The 13,580-nt window shown below is 45.2% G+C and overlaps 1 protein-coding gene across 1 annotated transcript in view; it reads right to left on the bottom strand.

The window, feature by feature from the left end:
* MALT1 (MALT1 paracaspase) overlaps positions 1-12,757 on the bottom strand; it is a 41,597-nt gene extending 28,840 nt beyond the window's left edge. Inside the window, exons 1-4 of the mRNA XM_066615291.1 lie at positions 12,534-12,757; positions 8,167-8,333; positions 5,399-5,520; positions 2,001-2,151 (exon numbers count right to left, since the gene is read on the bottom strand). Of these exons, the coding sequence (XP_066471388.1) occupies positions 2,001-2,151; positions 5,399-5,520; positions 8,167-8,333; positions 12,534-12,673 (580 nt within the window). The 5' untranslated portion in view covers positions 12,674-12,757. The remainder of the gene's footprint in view (positions 1-2,000; positions 2,152-5,398; positions 5,521-8,166; positions 8,334-12,533) is intronic.
* Between the last annotated feature and the right edge of the window lie 823 nt (positions 12,758-13,580).

Genomic DNA, 13,580 nt, shown 5'->3' with positions numbered 1-13,580 from the left:
AGAGAGAATTGGGACCCTTCGAATCTGTCTAACCCCTTTGATCTGGAGCTCCTGCGATGGGATGTGGTGGAGGCCCAGGGGGCTGTTACAGGTTGTAGATGTATTTTAGAGGAGTACACAACTCCTCTAAAGGAGTGTACATCAAGGGAGTTGTACACAGGGCACAAGAACAAGATTCCTGGTGATCACTGGAAGTATTAGATGCAACTACACTCCCTTACGAAGGTAATCTCAGAGGCACTTTACTGTATACGTGGTGGTATTGTCTTACAATCATGGCCACAGTGCTGTTTCATGACCATAACAGTCACCAACAATGCTTCATGCTTGGTCATATTTTTTTGCCAACAGGAATTACCATCACCATTATTTCAACTACAGGACAAAAGTTCAATACGCAACAGTTCTAATCCATACAAAATAATAGCTAAAGAGACATTCATTTACTAGAGCAGAATCTGTGCAAGGAATGAGTGGGTATGCACAACTCCCATGCACACGCTAAGATGACATACACAGTTCTTAGCCAGCTCAATTTTCTAAATTTACCCTTTCCTATACAATGCTGGTCTTCATGGATGTACATGCATAGCTCCCATGCTACAACTCATATATTAAGAGGTACAGTACTGTATCTCCAGCTTATAAGGGCCAAAGAGCTTCAAGAATGCTTGGCACCAGAGCAGTGGTTGTATCAATAATTAAGTGTAATTAAGTGCACTTAAAGAAAAAAACAAACTAAGCCATTGGACTAAATACTTCCAAAGTACATATATATGCCAACAAGACTGAAGGCATGCATAAAATGCCTGGCACTACAGTGGCATATATTAAGGCATGATCTTCAAAAAGGATCTATCAAAAAATGTAACTCAGTTGCGGTCAATCATGTCAGTGTGCATGGATTAAGCGATGCAGACTATCAGGACACACATTGCAGTTGCCACCAAACCTGCCAAAGATTTGAGGATTAAAGGTTCAACAATAGCATATATTATATGCCTCAATGCCCTTTGGTCTTCCCAATGTCCTCTCTCTTGTTTTTGTAGGTCACATAGAATTAGCAACCAGTATTTAAGGGGGTCCAACAACAGACATATCATATACACAGGCTGATTTCGTAAGAGACAGTTACAGCCCAATCCTATCCTGGGCCAGTCCAGTGTACATGGGGCTAGTGCAACCTCTGCTGCATGCTACAGGCCAGGTGGGAACCAGACAGTTATGGAGAAGTAAGTAAAAACAATTTTTTTACTTACCTATTCCACCACTGCCTGGTCCTCATGGGCCTACTGGGATCTGTACCAGTTGTTTGGCTGGGATCTGTACCAGTTGTTTGGCTGGTGAAAATCCAAATGGATCCGAGGGGTAGTTTCAAGCCCAAGCTGGGGCATAGGATATCAGCACTACCGCTGGTATCCTCTCTCGACACATCCTGGTCCAATCCCCACTCCTCCCCAAGAACACCCCCTCGGCCAATCTACCTGCTGTGGTGGGGGCTCAGCACTTCATTGGCAGACCAGTGGCCCCAGCCCGCATACCATCACAGCGGCTGCTGCACTAGCAGCCCAGGCCTTGTGCCGATGGGAGTATTACGTTTGGTCAGCACAAGGGCCAGATAGGACTGGGCTGTTAATTTCTTTGCATTGTGCAAAGAAATTGCGAAATCTTGTCTATGCAACAACATCACAATGCATATTTTAATATTAACAACTCTTACACATTCCATGCCTGCCATTTTCTGCTACAAGACAGGATGAACAGCCGTGTGGTCAGCTCACAAACAAAGGTCCTTGGTATAAGATGTGCTTTCTAGAGAGATATTCATTAGCTAGCCACATCTGCAGTGGCATTATTGTATACACTCAGCTCAACATGTTACATTTCTCAATACCTTAATCATGGTTAGGAGATTAGGAGCAACCCCTAAGTATCATGTTCTTCCTTCTCTTCATTGCTAGCTATAAACCAGACTTTGAAACAAAGCTTTTTTAACTCACCATGATAAGCTCCTTGGAGATCACAGACATCCAATTGTGCCCAACGACTAAAAACATAGGAAGAATCACTGTTCACTCGACATATGTAAAACCCTGCATCTTCCGCATGCACTTGATTGAACACCAGCTCTGGAGAATTCCCATGTGGAACCTAAATTAGGTAGAATCAAAAAAGGAACAATCATGGAAGATATTCATTTTCCATACAACAACTACAGTCAAAGCCTGATATGTTCATACAAGGAAACACCATCTTAAAACTGTTAATTTACCATATTTTTATTCCATCTTTCATCCAAGTGGCTCAGAATATACTGAGTTACCCCATTTTATAATCACAGTCATTCTGATAGGTAGGTTAAGTCGGTGGTGTAGCTAATGATCGTGTAGCCCAGTGCCAAGCTCAAAATGTTGCCCCGGAAGTGACGTCACACCCAGGCTTTTTAAAAAGTGAAAATTGGAACCCACCTGCTCCCCCCAGCAGCTCACCACCCACTTGCTCTGCTGTCTCTCCCCAGTCAGTGGCATAGCTAAGGCATTTATCTGCTGCCTGGAGTCAAAGAAGATTTTGTAGTTCACCCTCCATGACAAAATCAAATTTAATTAAGTAAATAAATAAAAAGTTATTTGTTCCATGCTGTATCATAATAACATCTCATTGGCACTCAGAACAATCAGTCTCATTGGTCAGTTCTGAGTTAAACAAATCCACTTTTTGTTCCATTTGTGTTTTCATTTTCTGGTTAATTGGCCATAACTTTTGATAGAATACAAATATTCCAATGCAGTTTTGTTACATTGCACTCCGCATTAAATTACCTTTCTAATAATACCTATCTATAACATGATGGTATTATTCATACATACTGAGATTTTCACAATTTTCGTCACTAGTGTCAAGCTCAGCTTGTTGCCCCCCTAAAGCTTGATGCCCAGTGCAACTGCTACCCCCTGCAGCCCTTAGCTACACCACTGGGTTAAGTAACAACCTACCCAACAACCTAGTGAGCATGACAGCCAAGCAGAGAACTGGGTGCAGGTCTCTCCATTTCCACGACCACACCAATGGCCTCTCTGCATGGCACTGTTGCCATGCACAGCCTCCTGGCCTTTGCACCAGCGGCCACTCACTGCAGAGTGTCAGACAGGTGGCCACAATGGTGGACTGTGCTGATAGGATTTGGCCCTTAATACTTTTGTTTGTATCAGTAAATTATTCCTAAGGCTTTATAATAATCATGATTAATAAAGCAAATCACGCCAACAGGGAAAACAGACAGTTATTTATTATTCGCCTTGTAAAGACTCCATGAAGTTAATTTTTTACCTTTGGAACAGTCTGATCATTGTACAGATTTCCTTGACACTTTTCAGAAAATAAGTAGAAAGGTAACTCAGCATGTCATTTAAGATCAACACAGATATAAACTCATCTTTAAAACCGCCTTGGAACAATTCTATTAACGTGAAGGTCTGTAAAAGGGCAGTCTTGTTATAGCACAATACCCTTTGGATAAAAGGAAGAAGCAAAACAGAATCATGTAACTTAGATCTAATTGAAATCAGAGTTTTGGCCAAAAAGAGCAATCGCTTTTTTTGAACACCACATTACAATTTATGGAATTGCAACAGTGATTGGATGCCTGTGCCTTGAAACTGCTTTTTGGTGGACTTATGGGCTTGGGGTGTCAGGTTCAGTATTGAATGGAAAGATATACTTCCACTGTTCTTAGCAAAATTAGAGAGTTTAGAAATCAATTTCTTAAAATAACTTTTCTAAAGACAGACATAAGTTGCCAACATAATACAGATAAATATATTATTAAATGTATGGTACAAATTCTGTGTTTAAAGAGACAAAGTAACTTTTCAGAGTGGACAATTCTGGGTATTACTCAAAAAACAAGCACACACACAAATAATACAGAGTACTCTTCACGCACCATATTTAGAGCTAAAGGACTTAAAGTGCAGGAGGGGAGATTTTGGTCGGATATGAAGAAACTCTTAATAGTAAGAGAAGTTTGACAATAGAACCAACTACTGAGGGAAGTGGCAAATTCTTCTTTCCTGGAGGTCTTCAAGCAGAAGTTTGACAGGCACCATTTAGAGACGCTCTAGAGAGGGTTTTCCTGCTTCTCACAGGGGGTTGGACTAGATGGTCTTGAAGGGCCCTCCCAACTCAATGATTCTGTGGACATATTTGTACAGTCATCTTGATCAAAACAAGGGGGAAACACTAAAATGAGGGGTACTTCGTCAATGTCATCAATATGGGGGTTTTTAAAGCCCAGATTTGGTACCAGAATACTTTGTCTCCTTCCACATGATCCTGCCTGTCCTTTAAAATCACTGGAAAGGCTCTCTTGGGCATTCCACCTTCATCTGACATGCTTTGGCCAGCAATGCATGAGAGGGCTTTCTTTGCAGCAGCACTGAGATTGTGGAAATCCTTGCCCTAGTAGACCGTTCTAGATTCATCTATGTTAGCTTTTAAAAAAACCTTTTTGTTTAGTCAGGTGTTTAGTCTGATTATTTTGTCTGGTGCAGCACAGTAGCTAAGAGACAGAGTTGCAAATCAGGACTTCCTGGGTTCAAATCTCACCTCCACCCTAAAATTACTAAGCCGCCCTAGGGGCAAGTCACTCCCTCTCAACCTCAGCTCCCCTCAGCTGCAATATGGAGATAACACTTATTTACTGGCTAGGGTTGTTGAAAGGACTACATCAAGATAACATGTGAATTGTTTTGCATACTCAGAAAGCACTACACAAATTCTGAGTACAGTATTACCAACATTTTTTTTTGTTCCTGACTTTCTTTGTGTTCTCTAAATTACCTTGGATTTTTAACATGTTTTAACCTATTTTTTCATTTGCCTTTATTTATTCTTACAGGATAATAGCTACTCCTACAGATAACTACTACAGCCACTTGGAGAGGCCTGCAGGGATTCTGAATTCTCACAGCCTTTCAGAGAGGTGCGTAGGGGTTTCAAACTCACAGTCATTCAGGGTGTGCTGCTGGTTTACAGAACAGCAAAATGTAATGAGCCTCTTAGTCAATTCCTAGTTAACAGAGCTTCTGGATCATCGAGTGCTGGATATAACAGCTTTTACTGTTTTCATTCCAGAACTGCTACACTTAAAAATCAGAAAAACCCAAAAATTACTTTTTAATGAGAGCTTCTCAAGAGCGTAACAAATCCAGAGGGATACAGCAGAAACACCGATGGGCTTTCCTTTGTTATCTACCTCTGGTGTAACATATGAGAGGAAAGAAATGCATTTTTTATCCAATCACGGTGGTGGTTCTACTTTGAAAGATACCATTTTTCTTCAGGCTTTATTTAATGACACTTTCAGGGTTCCTAGAACTTTCCAGCTGTACTTACTTACCTCTTTTTCCTTTTTAAACCACTGATAATGTAGAAGTGGATAACCAGCTGCCCAGCAGCTCAGCTTCACCATCTGACCAGAAAACACAACCTGGGATTCTGGTTCTACCATTATTTTTATACCTGCAAAAGAAAAAGAAGTCATTTCACAATCTGCATATTTTGTAGAGTGATGCCCTCCTCCAGGGCAGGAGGTCTGGTCTAGAGGGTACAGCCTCCGTTAGCCTGAAGATAACAGCAGAAGGACGCCAGTTCGAGGACACCGGCAGCTCTCTGAACGGCTGAGAATGGTGAGACCTTGAAGCAGCTGACAAGCCCAGCTAAGTGATTCCACCTGCTCTTGGTGTGAGCAAGAAGCATCTTGGCTGCCCTCCATGTGAGAGATAGAGTTGCTTGTCAGCCTGCGTGGGAGAACTAGAGGCCAGAAGTGAGACCAAACCAGGAAGATCCATTCTGAAATGGTTCTTGAAAGAGAGAACCTTTATAATTGTAAAAATCCCCTTGAGGGATTTAGAAACGCCTGCCTATGTAAACTGCCTTGAATAAAGTCAGAGGAGTAATCCGATGACCAGAAAGGCGGTATATAAATACCTAGTTATTGTTGTTGTTGTTGTTGTTGTTATTATTATTATTATGAATTCTCTTACAGTTGATGTTCATTTATTAAAATAGCATATAAAGTTCAGTTTTGTTTCCACTACAATAAAAATAGCTAGCATAAACACAAGCGTACCCAGTATCCGTGGTTTTAGCACCCACAGTTCCAGTTATCCATGATTCTGCGGATACTGGGAACACACTTTTAAAAGGTTTAGAAAGTGAAGGAAAACACAAAAAATAGCCCTGCCTAGCAGCAAAACTGTTGCATTTTCAGGGCTGTAGGCAGTCTTCCAAGCTGCCTGCAGCCTCCTCCTGGTTGTGTGAGGTTCCTCCTGTCATTAAATTTCATCCCAGAATACTTTGACACCCCCCCCCCCGCTTAGACTGTATTATCAGATAATTAAGTTTCATTTGGTTTTGGAGACTACAGTCAAAGTTACACAATTCACATATGCTAATCTAGTTATGGTAGTCACGCTTACAAATTATTTATGGTTCTGATCTAACTATTCATGTAAATTTAAAACAAAAAAACCACTTTATTCTTATACAGCTCTGTCAAGTGGTATTGCATTAGTCACATTTTTTTAATTTTTCTTGAGTGGTTCTTGATACCAGGTAATCTTACTCTCTCTGAATGTACAGAAGTAGCCTAACTGAACTGCCATACCTATCGCAATAACCCTGCATGGCAAGTCATGCAGCAGCAACATCTTATTCTGTTGTCAGTTACAATACTGTTCTTCTGCTATGACTGCAAAAGATTAATACTAGACATACATGTAAGTTTCTACTTAGAAATACGGCTTTGAGAGGCCAATCACCACAAGAATGTTGTTTTAAGTCCTTCAGCTTGTTGTGTAACCTGCAATAATTTTGAACTTAGTGCCTGATCACAGTGACTGGTACACAAACAAGAGGTCCAACCCATGCTAATATGACTGCTTGCAGTGCCAGCCCAGTCCTTTGGATGCTGCACTGGAACAGTTGACAATCCAACTTACTCCAAACATTTTTTTGCCTTGCAGGAGCCTTCAAAGTCAAACCAGACTCAATACTAAATGAAGAATTTGTGCTTGCATTTTTTTCTCAATTAAAACAGGAGCAACTGAGGGGGATCAGATATACGGAGAGTGGGTGGTTAACCTTTCTTCTCATACCTTGACCTCCATGAAACAAGGTCCCCTGAAGCTGCTATAAACCCCTGAGGAACACTTTCATTGGTATCAATGAAATTGATCATCCTGGATATACAGCTTATAGCAGCTTTGGGGAGTTGTTTGTCAAGGTTGCAGCATGTAGGGAAAAGAGCACCATGGGAGTTCCCTATGCACTTGATCTTAACTCCGCACGACAACAGCTTAATGAAGATAAAGAAAAACTTCAAACACAAATGGGTCAGGTGTGATTTGACTCAGTGACTTCCAAGTCTCCCTTATATCCTGAGACACATAGGGCCCAATCATGTCCAACTTTCCTGCTCTGGTGCAGCTGTGCCAATGGGGCATCCGCTGTATCCTGCGGTGGAAGAGCAATCACAGAGGCCTCCTCGTGGCAAGAAGAAGTTTGTTCCCTTACTTCAGGGCTGCATTGTGGCTGCATTGACACTGGAAAGTTGGATAGGATTGGGCCCAGGGTCACTGAGATCTAGGCTACAAGTTACACTTAGTGCATAAAGAGCAGCCCATCTTTGCATCTTTGAGGGTTATTGCCCAACAGGCAAAGAAATCTGAAAGGTCTCAAAATCATATTTCCCTCTTAGGAAAGATGAGAGTGAGAGAGAAAGAGAGACAACAAATAATAAGAAAAACATGACCAGTGACTTCTCCTTCCCTGTCACAGCATGACTTCAAGTCCCTTTAGCTTTTTTGCCTTTTGGGTAGGAGTCACTAAACAATGCTGGGACAAAGTAATGCTCAGAGCTCCCATGATGCTCCCCTGTGATGCCCTGGACACTACTACTGCCACTATTACTCAAAGTTGATGGGTCAGCCTGGCCGGGGGGGGGGGCCCTCTTGATAGGTGTAGGATCTCAGCGAGTGCTCAGCCCCCAGTTTTGAACACAAAGTGCTGACCTATTTTTCATGCGGTCAAGATAAAACGAGGACCAACTTTAAGAGATTATTCAGCTAGAGACACATAATGGTATATTTTGACAGCAGAACTAACTTGGAGGGTTGAGACACTGAAGAGCCTCTGTGTGTTCTAGAGTCTGTAGCCATTTTGTTAACTCCGAAACAGTACAACCTCTTTCGCCTATTAGCTGAAGAAGACTCCTGCTGGGACTTCCTTCAGGCTCCAGTACTTCGAGAGAACACTGTTCCAATTCCAGAGAGCTGCAATCATAATGTATTGGGACAAGGGGGGGGGGGAAGTTAGAAAGTGTTGATAGAAGGAACAAGGAACAAAACTTGCTGTACAATATACCTCAGAAAGAATTCCCATCTGAAGAAATTATACTGGAACCAAGAATGCAAGTGTGGACTTCACAGCTACTAATACCAAATATTTCCTCAGTTTCCCAATCCCACAGCACAAGGTCATGCTGACACAAAAAATTAAGTAAACACTACTCCCCAATTATAGCGACACCCAAAAAATGATTTGGCTTTAAAGTGCTCCGAACAAATTTCTAGCATATCATGTGCTAGGGCTAGCCCATCCATAAGGTCAACTGAAGAGGTCACCTCAGGCAGTAAATGTGTGGGAGGTACCCATCTCTGTCCACCAACTTGTCTCACCATCCCCCTTTCTCCTTCCACACCCAGGATTGGAAAAAGGGGACAGAGAGGAAGAAGAATTGTGAAGGGGAGTGCTGAGTTAGAACACCAGCCAGTGGGACGGAACAGAGGCTGGCACATCAGCAAGTGAGGGTGGCAGCATGCCGAATGCTCAGGAATCAGGATGTCTTGGGCCAGCCCTGTCACTAGCCACATATCTATAAGAACATTAATTTTAGTAACCCAGACTATTGATGGAAGGACTGTCAAGCAAGAAGCTTCCTTATACCACGTCAGATCACCGGTCTATCCAGTTCAGTACTGTCTACTCAGAGTGATATCATCTCTCCACAGTTTCAGACAAAGGTCTATCCCAGTTTTAGCTGGGGCTAACAGGAACTGAACCAAGGACCTTCTGTATGAAAAGCATGCGCTCTTTCACTGACCTACAGCCCCTCAGCCATCATGCACCATCCTAGCACCAAATGATTGTTCAGCACCAGGACAGAGTTACTCACAGCTTGACTACCTTGGGCAATAGAAAAAATCAATCAGAAAAGTCAAGCTACAAACAGTATACCAACTCAACTGGCACGGGATTAATAGAGTGATTAGAGGGAAGCTCTTTTCCTTCTCACACAACACCAGAATCAGGGGACATCCACAAAAAATGAATGGTAGAGAGTTAGAACAGACAAGAAGAAATAGAAATATTTCTTTACTCAATATGTAATTAATCTGTGGAACTCCTTGCTATAGGATGTAGTGATGGCACCTGCCCTAACTGCCTTTAAAAGGGGAGTGGGCAGATTTAAAGAGGAAAAATCCATCACCAGTTACAAGCCATAATGACTGCATGCAACCTCTGATTTTTTAGAGTTAGCCTATCTCTGAATGCCAGATATGATGGAGTTGTAACAAGATACAGGTATCTTGTTGTCTTGTGCGCTCCCTGAGGCTTCTGGTGGGCCACTAAGAGATACAGGAAGCTAGATGTACCCTTGTCCTGATTCAGCAGGGCTCTTAGGTTCTAACAGGGTTCACATATTTTGGTTCCACTTAATAACCAGCCAAATCTTGTGGCAAAACTATGAACCCTCTCTTTCTTCAAGTCTTCTCCATATTCCAGGGCCAGAGACAAATGCTTGAAGTTTCACACCTTCCTTTCAGAACCCTTTGAATACCAGTTGCAAAAGAGTGAGTTATGCCTTTATTTCCTGCTTACGGACTTTTCATCAGTTTCTGAGCCACACCAGGAAGGATGCTGGTCTCAGAGAGACCCCCAGATTATGCCAAACTTTGGGGCATGTAAAGCTTGAGGGCTCCTGAACTCGTGCATACAAATCACCTCCCCATTCCCCTCTTCCATCCTTTCCCCAGCATACCTGGCAGGTTGGCTATGAGCCAGGCAAGCTGAAAGGCAGGGTGGGGTTTGTTCTCAGGGACCCTCCAAGTCCAGACAGTCCCTGTGAGCAACTCAGGGCCCAATCTTATCCAATTTTCTAGCACCGGTGCAGCTGCAATGCAGCCCCAAGGTAAGGGAACAAATGTTCCCATACCTTAAGGAAGTTTCTGTGACTGCTGCCCCAGGACAAGATGCAGTGCATGCCCCATTGGTACAGCTGCACCAGTGCTAGAAAATTGGATAGGGTTGGGTCCTCAGTTGGCTAGTGGAATCAGGTTAGAAGGAGACTGAGCAAGTCTTGAAAGGCATCCCTTTCCCCATCTCGTCCAATATTGCTTGCTTCACAGAAAGCAAAGTTCAGAAAGGTTCAGAAAGTCCATGTGGAACAAGACACTGGTTGGAGGAAGGAAGCAGCAGTGCAAAATTTCCAAGTCCAGATGGTCTGTGCGGAGCAAGTGTGATCTGCAAAGGAACAGGGACAGTCATCCTTCCACTACCCGCTGTAAAGATAGGTACTGGTGGGCTTCAGGAGTCAACCAGCTGTGTGCTCAAGGGCCCTCAGTAGTGCCTATCTATGCTGGCTGACCTCCAACACCAGACCAGGCTGGACTAGAAGACCCTTTGGCCGGCTCTGGCAGGACTCTTTTTACATGCTTATATGAACCTCATTGAAGACAACATACACATACACCTCAGACATAGCTGACTAGAAACTTATCCCCCAGCCCACCCCTCTCAGAAACACCTGACAGGCGGCCATAACGACCTTTAGCCTCCCTGTAGCAAAGGTGAAATGATCAGCCACAAGAAAGTCACCCTGCAGTGACAGGTTTCATGGTTAGCCACCATATTTTTCCAGAAGGGGCTTTTGTGACTGAACATTGTCACAGACATTCACAATGACTCTTGTTATAATAGATGTTCCTCAGGAGAAGCTTTTACCTGCTCCTGGTGACATAAGGAACATAAGAAGAGCCCTGCTGCATCAAGCCAAAGGCCCACCTAATCCAGCTCCCTGTATCTCACAGTGGCATACCGGATGCCTCAGAGAGTACACAAAACAACAAGATACTTACAGCATGGTGCCCACCTTCGCACCTGACATTCTGAGATAGACTACTTCTAAAACAAGGAGGCTGCACAGACCCATCATGGCTTGTAACCTGTGATGGACTTTTGTCCATTTCCCTTTAAATTTGTCCAATTCCCTTTAAAGGCATCCAGGCCAGAGGCCATCACCGCATCCTGTGGCAAGGAGCTCCACAGACTACTTCTAAAACAAGGAGGCTGCACAGACCCATCATGGCTTGTAACCTGTGATGGACTTTTGTCCATTTCCCTTTAAATTTGTCCAATTCCCTTTAAAGGCATCCAGGCCAGAGGCCATCACCGCATCCTGTGGCAAGGAGCTCCACAGACTACTTCTAAAACAAGGAGGTAGCACGTACCCATCACAGCTTGTAACCTGTTATGGACTTTTCCAACAGGAATCTGTCCAATCCCCCTTTATAGGCATCTAGGTTATTACCACATCCTGTAAGAAGTTCCCCAGACTACTTCTAAAATTGAGAGGGTTGCACATACCCATCACAGTTTGTAACCTGTGATGAACTTTTTCTTCAGAAATCTGTCCAATCCCCTTCTAAAGGTATCTAAAGATATCATCACCGCATCCTGTGCCGCATCCTGTGGCATCCAGACTACTTCTAAAACCAGGAGGTTGCACATACCTATCACAGCTTGGAACCTGTGATGGACTTTCCCTCCAGAAATCTGTCCAACCTGTTTTAAAGGCATCTAGGCCGTCACCATATCATGTGGCAAGGAGTTCCACAGACTACTTCTGAAACCAAGAGGTTGCACATACCTATCACGGCTTGGAACCTGTGCTGAATTTTCCCTCCAGAAATCTGTCCAACCTGTTTTAAAGGCATCTAGGCGTCACCATATCATGTGGCAAGGAGTTCCACAGACTACTTCTGAAACCAGGAGGTTGCACACACCCATCATGACTCGTAACTTGCGATGGAGTTTTCCTCGAGAAATTTGTCCAATCCCTTTTTAAAGGCACCCAGGCCAGACCCCATCACCCATCATGTAGCAAGGAGTTCCACAGGCTTCTTCGAACACCAGGAGACTGAACATACCCTACCCATCAAGGCTTGTAACCCGTGACGGCCTCTTCCCCCAGAAGTCTCTCCAGTCCCCTCCTGAAGGCACCAGGCCAGACCATCACCCCTCCTGCAGCAAGGAGTTCCACAGACGAATGAGACTGAGCGTGGGGCTCAAGGTGAGGCTGCGAGGGGGGCAGCCAGGCCCCTGCAAGCCTCCCCCCACACAGGGCAGGCTGAGAGCCCCCGAGGAGGCGCCTGGGGGAGCCTCACCTGAGCCCCGCCCTCCGCTCCGCTCACCTGAGCCTGAGGCCGCCGTGGCTGCCCGCGAGCTGCGCCAGCTCCCGCCAGCCTCTGCCGGGGGGCGCGCGGTCCAGGGCGGCGCTGAGCCTCCTCAGCAGGGGCTCGGCCAAGCCGTGGACGGGCGGGGAGCCCGCCATGCGGGCGGGGGGCTCTTCTTCCTCGCCGGCCGGCCGGCCGCCCTCGGAGCGTCTGCGCGGCTGGAGGCTTCGGAGAAGCGCCCTCCCGCGGGGGCGGCCCAGGAAGCGAGCGCGCGCCGGGGAATCCCCACTCTCGCAGGAAGCCGGCGGGGCGGCTCTGCTCACGCCTCTCGGAGCCCGGCCCCCTCAGCCAGCCAGCCTCGGCTTCTCCCGGCTGCCACCCTGGCCTGGGAGGAAGCCCCGCTCGCTCCGATGGGACGCGCCTCTGAGTAGACACGCCCGGCGTGGGCTCTTGGGCTGCAATCTCATCCACACTTGCCTGGGAGGAAGCCCCGTTGACCGGGCAGGACTTGCTTCTGGGTAGACACAAACAGGATTGGGCCCCAAGGCTGCAATCCCATCCACACTTGCCTGGGAGTAAGCCCCGTTGATTTACTTCTGAGTAGGCTCGCCTAGGATTGCTCCCCAAGGCTGCCTGCAATCCCATCCACACTTGCCTGGGAGTAAGCCCTGTTGACCATGCAGGACTTGCTTGTGGATAGACATACATAGGATTGGGCCCCAAGGCTGCAATCCCATCCACACTTGCCTGGGAGTAAGCCCCACTGATTTACTTCTGAGTAGGCATGCATAGGATTGGCCCCAAGGCTGCAGTCTTATCCACACTTATCTGGGATAAATCCCATTGACTATAATGGGACATACCACTGAGTAGACATGCCTAGGCTTGGGCTCTTAGGCTGCAACCCTATTCACACTTACCTGGGAGTAAGCCCCATTGAATGTAGCCCCATTGACATACCTACTTCTGAGTAGACACACAGGATTGGGCTTCCAGCCTGCCTGCAGTGTGGCACGTGATGGCTCAACTATGTCCATTTGTTGGACATTCTTTTTGGTCTGAATT

Source organism: Tiliqua scincoides, chromosome 2, assembly GCF_035046505.1.
Source record: "Tiliqua scincoides isolate rTilSci1 chromosome 2, rTilSci1.hap2, whole genome shotgun sequence".
Lineage (NCBI taxonomy): Eukaryota > Metazoa > Chordata > Lepidosauria > Squamata > Scincidae > Tiliqua > Tiliqua scincoides.
Note: the sequence above shows the minus strand (reverse complement) of the source record. Positions and strands in the feature narration are given on the sequence as shown.